The 13,360-nt window shown below is 37.5% G+C and overlaps 2 protein-coding genes across 2 annotated transcripts; one reads left to right on the top strand and one right to left on the bottom strand.

Moving 5' to 3' along the window:
* Positions 1-1,382: 1,382 nt before the first annotated feature.
* LOC129247483 (tubulin-specific chaperone D) lies at positions 1,383-5,989 on the bottom strand. The gene is made up of 8 exons (XM_054886619.1): positions 5,660-5,989; positions 4,805-5,598; positions 3,587-4,744; positions 3,071-3,499; positions 2,805-2,927; positions 2,403-2,746; positions 2,162-2,321; positions 1,383-2,099 (listed from the first exon to the last, which is right to left on the bottom strand). Exons 1-8 carry the CDS (start codon positions 5,818-5,820, stop codon positions 1,615-1,617), a joined length of 3,654 nt encoding a protein of 1,217 aa, XP_054742594.1. The 5' UTR covers positions 5,821-5,989; the 3' UTR covers positions 1,383-1,614.
* Positions 5,990-8,942: 2,953 nt separating this feature from the next.
* Positions 8,943-12,966, top strand: LOC129247988 (transportin-3). Its single transcript, XM_054887378.1, has 6 exons — positions 8,943-9,196; positions 9,282-10,370; positions 10,435-10,601; positions 10,670-11,490; positions 11,681-12,230; positions 12,340-12,966. The coding sequence occupies exons 1-6, from the start codon at positions 9,080-9,082 to the stop codon at positions 12,398-12,400; spliced, it is 2,805 nt and encodes a 934-aa protein (XP_054743353.1). The 5' UTR covers positions 8,943-9,079; the 3' UTR covers positions 12,401-12,966.
* Positions 12,967-13,360: the final 394 nt, after the last annotated feature.

Below are 13,360 nucleotides of genomic sequence, written 5' to 3'. Positions count from 1 at the left end.
ATCTTTATTCACTTTTTTTATTTCTTCCGCCACCTTATTTCACAAAACACTCTTTTTCCTCCTCCCTGAAGCAAATTCACTTTCCATGCTCAGTCGGACTCTGAGAAGCAACTTTACTTCCGATGTACTTAGATAATCGCTAAAATCAAGAAAAATGTAATAAAATATTGTTTTAATGTATATTTAATATATCTTTGCATTAAAAGCTAAAAAAATTAGTTTTATACTCACTTTTCATCAGACATCATATTAGCGTAATCAGCGGCAGTATTAAAATTTTCCCTGCAAATAATGCGTGACGTTTGATACAAAAATGGCGTTTTGGAACGCGATGCATTTGCAGTACTCCCATATTTGCATTTCTGAACGCATTTGCGTTTCTGAATGTACCCAAGTATTTTCTTATGACGTTGTCACGTTAAACTATCTTCAGTAAACCGACTTTACAGACAACCTCTTTTTCATGAAGATATTCAGTGCAGTTATAAATAGCACCCGAGAAACTGATGACCGCAAGATATTAACCTTAACCTTAGCACGACTCTCAGAAGTGGAAACCGAATGTTAATAAATGAACGTAAGCGCACCATGTTATTTGACATCCAAACCTAACAAATTATCGCACAATCAAGATTATGGATTTCTACTGATATTATGAGTACATAAAATTCCGGACAAGTATAAGCTTCCATTTATAAAGTCTCCCTATAGACCCAAATGTTAAATTCAATTGATAGGCTACTTTTTTAAGTACAAATTCGTGTAATATGCGCTCTTATCATAAAATGTTAACAGTTTTTTAAAAGCGTTTACGCATTTGCATAATAAACGTTGCCTGCTCAAAGAAATGCTCCGGAAACGATAACTTTCAATAGTCAGTGTCAGTTGGACTAATGGCACGAATGGAATTGGAATAAACGAGTGTCAATAACTTCCGCATGAGAAATATATCGCCAGTCGTGTATTTAGTGTACGATTGAATTACTGAAACAATAGAAATTTAATTTCTTAATATTGAATTTGATGAGAGCAACTTATTTATAATTACCCAAAGATTTTTTTAACCAACTTTATTTCACTTTTACACTCTTTTTTCGATAAAGCATTTAAACTAATGATAGATTTGCCAAAAAACGATCACTTTGGAAATGCCTATAAAAGGCATATGAAAGACCTTCAAAAAAAGCAACGATCAGATTGAATATACAGCAAATGAGAAACGTCCTCACACTTGTGAAATGTAATTACAGAGTCTCAGTAGTTTTAGTAATGCTCGATGATCAAAAAATAAAAGAGAAATAAAGTTTTTGCAATATTGTAAGCAGCTTTCTAACATCAATACTTTTTCATATCTTCACTTAAAAAATACTCAGTTTTTAATAAATTATATTTATTGATATATATTTGCGTGTATTGTGTTTGTGTAATCTGCCAAAAAAAAAGAATCGGCAGCTCATAATTATTCCAAAGCAACGCATTCAAATCAATTTCGAACAATAAGCAGAATTCGATAGCTTATTGTGCAGTCCATTAATAAAACTTCACTCGGTTTATGTTATGTGTTAAATGTTAAAATACTTTGCAAACAGGGTTAGTTTTTTTATAAGGAAACGTTTAATTTAAAATGCGCACCGTAGCATTTAGACCTGCATTCACTTCAGGAATAACAACAATCTGTTCAGTGTTTGCGCTCGCAACACCACTCACTGGCGGTTTTATCCCCATCAGTGCACATAACTTATTACGTATGGGACGCACTGTAATCAGAGGCAAGCCCCAATCTGTCTCAGATAATAAATTCAATATCTCATCCATATTCTCTTCGGGAATGTCACAAGCGTCACCATGCAGCGCTAGCGCTTCGTACAATTTAGTGGCACTCGTTTTGCGCACATGCACATGCGTGAGGCCGAGGAATATGGACATTTTAGACAGTATACGCTTGCAAAGATTCGGCACTTGCACCAGCTGGCTATAGACACTTATGCTCGATACTAATTTGTAGAGTTTTTTGTGGCCTTTAATTTCGAGGTTCAGCAAGCGGTAGATATCTTCACCAAACGTATTTGAGTCATCCAATAACACATCGTTTATGGTGCCTATTAATAAGATAATTTTTTTTTTAATGGGATACATTTGAGTGTATGCGTTTAATACTTACCTGAGCTTATTAATATATCTAAGAAGTTTAGCATAGGGTAGGTGACACGCTCATTCAAGACATTCTCTTGGAAATTGATGACAACTTCCTTACACAAACGTGGCACTTCTGCAGGATGTGTGCGTAGGAATTCAAATAATGCTACCGAAGAGTATTTTATCTAAAAACCACGAGAAAAAATAATGAACACCTATAAAATCTGCGACTTCACTGTTATTCAAAAAAATCACGCTTTACTTACCAAGGATTCAGTCAACTGTCCAATGCTTGCGCTCAACCCGAGCAGCACTCTGCGAGAGTAGTCGGGCAACTCAAGTAGGGAACAAAACAGCGGGAATGTCTGATCAGCAAAGAGCCACAACACGCTATTAAAATCTTCAGGGAACACTTCCAGCAAGCGTTCATGTTGGCGAATGTGTGGTATAGGAGGAGTAGTGGTAATTATACGAGAGAGTAGCCGTCCGGCGAGGCCGCGTGTACGATCTATTTTCTCAACAGCTTGTTGCGTGAAGCCAAGTATAATTTGATGCACTTGCTCCGGCTGCAGTAATTCCTTTGGGCATGTTGTGATTATTTGGAAGAGCGCTGAAAAATAATTGTGATTGCTTATTGGCTAAAAAGCAATTTATTTCAGTTTGCACACCATTCATTGCGGCTTCACGCACCCAAGCGCCAATATCACCACGATTATCTAATGTGTATTCATCCAAGGCCTTCAGCAGGCAGTTCACGACTTTGTTAAAGTACTGCGGATTGCCAAATGAAACTTAAAAAATAAAAACAAATGTTAATTATCTACAGAATTGGTTAGTACGTATTTACGGATCCAATATGACTTTTTTTCCTTATATTAATTTCAGAACTGAAATTTTTAACAAAATATGCCAAAATATTTGAGGTTGTCCTCACCCGTGCTCTCTCTACCGAAACCCAATGTCTGCACCACAGTGCTGAGTGCCTTGACACTATCACGCCTCGCCTCACTCCAAGTGCCCGTTGCCAGGGTTTCGTGTTGGTTTAACATCTCGCCAGTCGCAATAGTCGCTTGTGTTGGAGTGAGTGAGTATTTGATCAGACTTTCAAGTATATCATTTAAATGTGGTACAATCATAAAATCAGGCAACACCCCCAAAGCGCTTATATATCCCATACGTATGTGCTCTTCCAAGCTATTGTCAACGCCCCTTAGATATCCACGTATAATATCAGCGTTCCCAGCTGCACGATGTTCACCCTTATAATAGGATCGACAAAGCTCGGCGAACGCAGCTGTAGCGCCCTCGCGTATGGCTGCAGCTTTATTTAGCAAACATTTGTCCACTATATACTGCCAAGATTCTGAGAATTCGGAAATAATTATTATTATTTTTTTTGTTTTTTTTTTGTAATATTGCATTATTTTGTAATTTGGTATCAATTACTTACCCAGACAAGTGATTGATGTTTCAATGCGCGCCATGCTGCAGTTCTTTATAAAATCGTTGCAACAGTGCTTCATTATTTCGCCGCTCATACCGCGAAACGAGTCGCGTAGAACATACTTGGGTAACAACTCATTGAGATCGGTTAACAGCTGATTCGAGAGTAATTTTTTGCTTGCCATCTCCTGCTCTTCCTTTTCGATCTTGCTCAACGCCAACGTGATCTCACCAATGGCCAAGACAGTGCCATGTCGCATATTGATATCAATAGAATCTGACTTGCTAAAAAGTTGTCCCAAAACTACGGTGGACATGAACTCGGGCGCTCGGAATGTCAGTTTGTGCAAAGCCTTCGCAGTCAATTCGCGTATTGTTGTGTCCCAATGATTCACTTTTCTTTCTATCAAATGATCGATCAACGGTTTTTGGTACTCTTCAAATTGTGAAATAAAATCAGCTACATTCAGGTAAGCATTTTGTCGCAAACCTACTGAAAAGAAATCAGTTTCTGTCGAAATTTCTATACCATGTGGAAAATTGCCTAGACGTCCGACACTTTCTTGGAATGCAGCTGCAGCGGCTCTTCGGCAATTTATTTCACGATCGAAAACAGCTACTGTCAACAGACCAGAAGATATTTGTTCTACGAAAGGTTGAAAATCCTCTGGATTGTATGAGCGCGCAAATGCCCAGCACATATAGCATGCAGCGTCGCGTATATGCTGGCCTACCGACATATACCCCTTCATTTCATCGTAAAATAGTGCTTGCATCAACAGTGGCACCAGCGTACGCAAGCGATGTGGCAAAAGCAGTCCGCGCTTTGCCAACTCAGCCAACGCTAAACAAGCACCATGCCATGCCTCGTGCGGCTCTAGTGGATTTAGTATGTCAATGACTGAGCCAATTACTTCGTCAGCTAGCTCCTTGCTGAGACGGTTGGTGACACGCCCTATACCTTTAGCAGCGCTCCAACGAATATCACTGCCACCGCTACGTAGTGCCTGCAACAATTCCTCAATGACCTCCTCAATAGCATCGGGCACCACGATTTCTTCCCCATCATCTTTTTCACTCTCAGGATCATTGTCATTTCCGCCAGCATTTTCCTCAGTGGCGGTGTTGGTATTCTTATTCAGATTCATTGCCAACGAACGAGTACCTAGAAGTGATCATATATGAGAGTTTTTCAAAAATTCGTATTTGAATGATTTTCATTTACCCCGCTTGTAGCGCCAACCAGCCAATCTCGGCTTTAAGTATACCAAACCTATGCGCTGTACAATCTTTATGTAGCTTTTGTATTTTAAAAAGTCATTGCTCTCCTTATACTGTAAGCTAACGATCCAATGGAGCAATTTGTCGGCGTAGGGCAGCAAATCTTCGCGTTTACCGTGCTTTAAAATGTCTGCAACTGCAGCTAATTCACCGAATTTTGCATCACTAGACTCCGATTGATGTTGGTCCATCACCCAATCCAAATAACGCTCCAAGTAGACATCTTTGATATCTGCGCGCACTAAATACTTTGCTGCTAAATAAGCAGCAATATTGCTACACGTGTCGTTTGTGGCGGAATATAGTTGACAGAGATCAAAAATACGTTCCATTTTCGATTTGTTCTGCGTATGATTCAACATTTTTGTGGAGCCAACACAGTTACCAGCTGTGTTTGACTCGCTTTTGGATGTGGTGTATGCATCCAAACGTGACATATGAAAAGGATTCAATACCAATATCGACATCCAAAGCAACAGCACATAACGCGTCTCCCAATGATTATATTCATTTGGATTTTGACGCTCGAGCAGATCTAATGCGAATTCCAAGTCAGTCAGCTCATGTGGCAAAAACTTCACCAACACCTTATAAGTACGTACTTTACTAATAATATACAAATATTTGAAGGCGGCATGTACAGTTCCTTCTGGCAATGCCCGATTGCGAACTCTCGCCAAAAGCCGCTCCAACAACACGTTCAAATGAGGATCGAGCAAATGTGGCTGCTCCTGGTATCTAAGGTATGAACAGCGGTCTATAGTCGCTTGCCGTTATTTCAATTGCATTACATTCTTACCTCGACAAAACTTCTGTGTACTGCTCGTATTCTTTTTCAAAGCCCGGCGCATCACAGTCCTTCATTGTATCGATCATTTCGAGTACTTGCTCCAATTCCGTGAATTGTTCCAACGTATTCGAGGGACCTTCATCGTCCTTCAGTTCTTCGCATTGCATCATTATTAGACAGTTTTTATTTTACTATTTTACTTAAAAATTTTGGATGATTTTTATAGTTTTTTTAACAGCAGGTTACTGAGTGTGATTATAGTGTTTTTCAGATCAACATCAAATTATTGACTTGCTTTGTTGTTGCTTTGCATGTTGAGTTTTGTTGACTATTTTTAATTTACAACCGTTCCTAAGCCAGATGACACATTCTAATACACCAGCGAACATTTTCGCTTGCAGTATTTACTTTAGAAATGAAATAGAAATGAAATGGAAATGAAATGAACTGAAATGGTATCAACATTATAACATATTTCCACAACGGCGCCATTCGTAATTCCATCTCAATCTATAGTATATCCTCTCCAAATAATCATTTATCAAAAATATATCGCAAACAGCTATTAAGCCCAAAAAAAAATATTGTTATAATTTTTTCAAATAGAACATCTCTCTATAATTCATCGAGTTCGATCACTGGATTGTTAAATAAAATCTCATATATTAAAGGCAAAAAATTTGCCTGTTTTTTGTTTTTTAAATTCACTACTAAATCACTTTACACGTTCACACGTCCAACTTAACACTTTGTTGCCTATAACGAGCTAATAATACGTTCACATATGCATTAATCACCTATAAATCCACCAAATTAATCTACCCGTTCACATATGGCAGATTACCTACAAAATTGACAATCAGCTGTTGCGAAAGGTTTTTCTTCATAGAAATTATTTTGGTGGAATATTTCGGTGTTTTTGGTTTCTTTAATTATTACTAACGTTATGAAGAAAAGACAAGGAGAAGGAATAGCTAATTTTGTTGCGCAATTGGCTATTAGTAATAAACAGTTGGAGGAGGCACTCGAAATTCCATATTATATTTTATAATAAGTAATAAGAAGACACACGTTTATGGTTAACAAAACCTAACATACATTTTATTAGAATTATGTCTACAAACCTGTTTTCTTTGCCAGCATCCATTTTATTTAGTTTTTACTTTGACGTTTTTCTTTCCACGCATGAAAATAAGGATATATTAAACAGAAAATACAGGGTTGTGTGTCAAAAAGTATGGTTGTCATCTAGGATTATTTTATAATCTCAGATTTTGGGAGAGAAATTTTGTATGGGAAATCTTCCAGGACAACCAACCTGCCAAATCACTTGAAGCCATAGATACATCTACTGAAGTAAGTGTTTCTTTGTAGATATTTGTAATATGTAAGTCTTTTAGTCCGTCTATGGTTATGGTTTGGTGTTAAAGTTGGTTAGTGGATGCCTTATGATTTCAAGCGTTTATTGTATTTTTAACTAATATTACTATTCCTGACTTTGCATACGTTAAATGTTTGTTGTGGTGAAGAATTTGATAGCTCGGTAAGTGAAGTAATTGTTGGTTTTTGTTTATTATAAGAGTTTCCTGTAATAATACGATATCTGGATTATGTGTGGAAGTTAAGGATTCCAGTCCAAATGTATTATTAATAAATCCTTGAATATTCCATTGTATTATTGAGAGGTTTAAACCAAAATCCATTTACGATCTTTTTGTGTGTATTAGGTGTGATGTCGTTTAGCTCAGGTAGTATAGTTCCCTACTTGGGGTTTTTTCCATATTAGTATCTTCTATGTGTGGTGATCATATTGTTTTTTTGTGTATTTTGTTTTGCTGGATTTTCTGTTTGTGTGTATCTGATAGTGTCTCCATTTGTTACCTTAGTTTCTTTGTTTAAATCAATCTTCTTTTGTGTGCTGTTAATTTTTTGCGGACTATTGTTTGGGTTTTTTGTTATATTAGGTTTGGTGTTTTTAACTATTTGTGCCATTGTTGGTTTTGTTGTTCGCTTTGTGAAAAGCTCGATTTGGTATGCGGAAGGGTTACTGTTACATATCTCCCATGCTTCTCGTACGGTGTAGCGACCTTGGATTTTTATTGTGTTGGCTGCTTTGTGTTTTAGGAAGCTGAGGCAGGCCGAATCATAGGATGAGGGTGTGGCGCTGTCACAGTTAAGGAAGTTCCATGTTTCCAAAAAATAATTATCCATAACACAGGGTTGTATTTGAAAAAGTATGGTAATAATCTAGGATTATTTTATAATCGAATAATGCTTTCACATATGCATTAATTACCTATAAATCCACCAAATTAATCTACCCGTTCTATGGCAGATTACCTGCAAAATTGACAATCAGCTGTCAATACTGCTTTGAGAGGTTTTTCTTCATAGAAATTATTTTGGTGGAATATTTCGGTGTTTTTGGTTTCTTTAATTATTATTAACGATATGAAGAAAATTGGCTGCTAATAATAAACAGTTGGAGGAAATCCGTATGCGACGTTTACTGAGTTTGCAAAAAATTATGGCAGCAATGCGCATGGGATATTCTATATTACATTTTATAATAAGTAATAAGAGGACAAAACGTTTATGGGCACACGTTTTTTTCTGTAAAATGATTCCACAATTAATAATATTTAACAAAAAAAATATTAAAATCGTGTTTACAGACTTGTTTTCTTTGCCTGTATCCATTTCGTTTAGTTTTTATTTTGATGTTTCTCCTTGCATTCGTAATAATAATTATCGATAACACAGAAAATACAGGGTTGTATGTCAAGAAGTATCGTTATTATCTAGGATTATTTTATAATCTCAGATTTTGGGGGAGAAATTTTGGATGGGAATTCGCGCTTTTTAATTACGGATTTTGAGCTAAGCGCGAAAAAGTAGATCATCTACTTATATGTGAATGTATTATTAAATTTCGGGAGAGAAATTTTGTATTGGCAATCTCGCTTTTTAATTACAGATTGCGAGTTAAGCATGAAAAAATATCTTTTTTCTATGCCTTGCTGTTAAATTGTGGAGAACATTTAACAAAAAATTCAGAGGAATATGCCATAGATAGGTTCTGTTCCTCCCCAAAATTAGGAATGGGTCAAGACTGAATTTTCTCTATCAAATCAACATTCCCTGTTTAAATTCAATGCCGTAAAATTTATATAAGAAATAGTTTTCTTATAAAAAGTTCTCCCTGCAATTAGTAAATTTGTTTCTTTGCAACAATACCACCCTGTGTTCAATTCCAGTGATTCCACAGAGCAAGCGAATTATGGAGTACACGACTATTGCTTGTTACAGAAGGAGTTGCGAATGACAAGTATAAAGGCAGTAAATTTTTAAGTTATTTTTTAGTTTCAAGCCAAATTTCGTTAATAGAAGCAAATTATTTAGTGAGTACGTTTAAGTGTTCAGTTAGAAATGGAGACAGCGCCAACCGCTGAACTTGTGTATCAGGGCATCTGCACCCTTTTTCATAACAGCAACCCAAAAGAAAAAGAAAAAGCCAACAAATGGTTGGAAGATTTCCAAAAGTCGGTGAGTTATCAATTAAATATGATAGAGTGGAAAATTCAGCTTTGTATTTGAACATCTATTAATAATATATATCGCTCATTTTCAGATATATTCATGGACTATTGCGGACGAGCTACTACAGCAGAAACGCGATTTGCACTCGTGTTATTTTGCAGCGCAGACGATGCGAAATAAAATACAAAACTCGTTCAACGAACTCCCACCTGCATCACATGAATCTCTGCGAGATTCATTAATTGCCCACATCGGGCAAATCACCAATGAAACCGATGCAGTAATTGTAACTCAGCTGAGTCTAGCTGTTGCTGACTTGGCATTACTCATGGCAGCTTGGAAGCAACCTATTATCGATTTGTTAGACTTGTTGTCACCACAACCACAAGCTGTTTGGCCTTTGCTGGAGATACTCACACTGATACCAGAGGAGATAGACTCACGATATTTACGTTTGGGCTCCAATCGACGTGAAGAGATACATAAGCAATTAGATGCTGCAGCACCAAAAGTGCTTGAGTTTCTATGTGTGTGTTTACAACGTCAAGATTGCAGTCAAGAACTTCTCATAAATTGCACGCTCCGGTGTTTCAGCTCCTGGGTAGCAGTGCAAGCAATACCCATCCAGCACTTCACAGAGAACCCAGTGGGGCAACAAGTTTTTCAACTACTCAACAGCGGAGAAACATCACGGAAATTGCATGACACGTGCACCGAGTGTTTATGCGCTTTGCTTAGCTGTATTGAGGCAAATACTAGCCGATTTAGCCTACAACCGGCAATGGAAACAAAAATTTTTAATGCAGTTTGTTCACTGGAGACGGCGTATCATATTAGTGTGGCACACGAAGACATAGACAAAACTATGAACTATTGCCGTATATTTACGGTGTTATGTGAGGCTTTCTTTTACGAAATGCTTTCTCAGGAGGATATACCACATTATTCTATTAAAGGACTGGATCTGGTGCTGATGTGCGTGGGTCACTTTGATTACGAGGTGGCGGAAATTACATTCAATTTGTGGTATAGGCTAAGTGAGGATCTTTTTCAACGTTATAATGACAAATTGACAACGCATTTTAAACCACACATTGAGCGCCTTTTGGGTGCACTTTATCGTCATGCGCAAATGGACGCCGATCATGATGGGCTAATTGAAGAAAACGATACTTTTAATGTAAGTATGAAGATGTAAGTAAAGAATTTATTTGTAAACCTCTATTTTCCCCCTGTTGTTTCAGGAATTCAGACGCAAAGTGTCTGATCTAATTAAGGATGTGGCTTTTATCGTTGGTTCAGGCGCATGTTTCAAGCAAATGTTCCTCCTTTTACAAGCACCAAATACCACTTGGGAGTCGACAGAGTCTGCATTGTTTATAATGCAAAATGTTGCCAAAAATATAATACCGTAAGTGTTATGAATTCAACTAATCATATTTCCTAATTAAAAAATCTCTTATTTTCACTTTCTTTTAGTGATGAGAATGAAGTCATACCTAAAGTAGTGGAAGCCATACTTAACCTGCCCGATAATACCCACATTGCAGTACGCTATACCTCTATTATGTTGTTGGGAGAGCTGTGCGATTGGATCGAAAATCATCCAGCATCACTGGAGGCAGTGCTAAATTTCCTGCTTTATTCGCTACAACAGAAGAATGGTTTAGCTGCCGCCGCAGCGATAGCGCTCACCTCGATATGTTCGGCTTGCCGGCAAAATATGATTTGTCACATTAGTGGTCTCGTGGAGATTGCTCGTAGTCTGGACAGTTTTGAAATCAACAACGACTTGGCCATCGGTCTCCTTAAAGGCATTTCATTGATACTATCACGCCTGCATCGCACGCAACTGGAAAGCGCAATGCGTGAAATCATCTCCTTTCAATTACAACCGTTGGCACAAATGGTTGAAATGTCACCAGCCACCATGGCAACGATGCAGAAGGGCGAACGCACCGATCCAGCTTATTGGATTGATCGTGCTTGTGCAGTTATACGTCACACAAATCCTGACATTGCCGATAGTGAACTGCATCCAACTTTGCAGATACTCACCGATGCCTGGCCATTGTTAACACAAGTTATGGATAAATATCAGACTGAAGTACGTATCATGGAGCGTACTTGCAGGCTCATACGTTACGGTGTACGCATGGTACGGAAGCAAGCTTCACTTTTGGTTGAACCATTGGTCAAGCAAATGATATCCATCTATGCGTTACATCACCATAGTTGCTTTTTGTATCTCGGATCGGTACTAGTCGACGAATTCGCCAAGGCTGGCGAATGTATACCAGGTGCGTAAAATGGCTTATCTTGACAGACTCATTTCATTTAATTTAATCATTTAATAATTCATGAACTGAACTTTTGTGGTACCACAAAGATTAAAAATAACAACATGAACATGAAAATCTGTATACTGAAAACGAAATGGCAGACTCTTTTTTTCAATAAATATTTAAATATTCCCTTGCTTTTCAATAGGTCTACTGGAAATGCTGAAAGCATTTATTGAACCCACCTTCAGCATGTTGCAAGTGGAAAATGGTCTCAAAAATAATCCGGATACCGTTGACGACTTCTTTCGGCTTTGCTCGCGCTTTATCGAATGCTGCCCCGTACCGTTCCTACAAAGCGCACTCGTCACACCAATCTTCCAATGTGCTCTGTTAGCCTGCACACTCGATCATCGGGAAGCCAATTCATCGGTGATGAAATTCTTTTGTAACCTTTTGAAATGGGGACGAAATTCGAATCAACGTCAACCAGAATGTCGTCCATTGGTGAAGGAGATTGCGCAACAAAACGGCGAAGCATTGATTATGAATCTCATACATGCCTCAGTCTATTGTTTGCACTCTTACATGTTGTCCGATGTGGCAGATGTAATGTTCGAATTGAAATCGGTTGTGACACAGGAGCAAATGCAGACGTACGTGAAGACAGCACTGGATGCGTTGCCAAAGCGAAATAGTGGCGGATATGTGACGGCGACGCAACAGCAATTGGATGATTTCACTGCCGCATTGCTAGGGTATGTAGAAGAAACTCCAAAAACCCAGAATTTCAATTACACACTTGTTATGTAGAACAAATATTAATTGATGTTTATTCCTTATTTAATAAAATTTTCTGTTTCACAGCGCTGACACTCCCAAAACGATAACCATGGCGCTAAAGAACTTCACACGCTTGTACCGCTAATTTAGAAACACACACACAACAATAATGCGCAAATCATACTATAATTTATATAGTAAATGTTTTGTTTTGCATACTTGATGTATTTAACGAAAGTGAAAAATTTGTTAAACTGCAAAAAAATGGAAATGTCAATGATTGCACAGCAGGAATTTTCACCAAGTCAACTTGAAACGACTGACCATACTCCAGAGGTATGTAATAATTAGTTCATTTATGTAACTAACAATGGATTTTAGTTCTAAAATCTGACAATGTATGAGTACAAGGCAATTCCAACGTAGAAAGTTGAATTATACATAATAAAGCAAAATTTGTAGTACATATACATACTTAGCCAAACAAAACCAAGCCGTCGGTGTGGTTGGAAATATAAAAGAGAAAATGTTAGTGTGCGTTTATTGTGAAAAGGCTTAGAAAGTAATGCTTATAGTTTATTTTTAGTAGAAAGGAAATCAAAAAAAGAAACCATACTTACAATTCAACGGTTAAATTAATTAATTTTTAACTTGAATATATGTATATTGAAATTTTTAATGTTAAATAAACGTGACCGAAAGAAATGAAAATTGTGTTTTGTTCTATTTTTTATAAAGGGTGAACAGATTGGAGGTACTTTTTCCAATAGGGTGACGCATGACTACTGTCAAACTAAATATCTACACAATTTTTTCGGTATTCATTGGCGTTTCCTGCTTGGAAACGTTTACAAATCGTACAGTTGCATTGCGAAAATCGACGCTCAGTGAAAAGTTTTCATCGCGCGCGCTCAGACCCACTTATGGTGTTCAGCGACGAACCCCATTTTTGGCTTAACGGCTATGTAAATAAGCAAAATTTCCGTATTTGGGCTGAAGAGCAACCCGAAGACGTTCAAGAGCAGCCATTACATTCATACTTAAAACCGTTTGGTGCGGCCTATGGGCTAGAGAAATCATCGCTATCATGCCGTAATAAACGCCT

Source organism: Anastrepha obliqua, chromosome 5 (genome assembly GCF_027943255.1).
Source record: "Anastrepha obliqua isolate idAnaObli1 chromosome 5, idAnaObli1_1.0, whole genome shotgun sequence".
Lineage (NCBI taxonomy): Eukaryota > Metazoa > Arthropoda > Insecta > Diptera > Tephritidae > Anastrepha > Anastrepha obliqua.
This window is presented reverse-complemented; position numbering and strand designations above follow the sequence as displayed.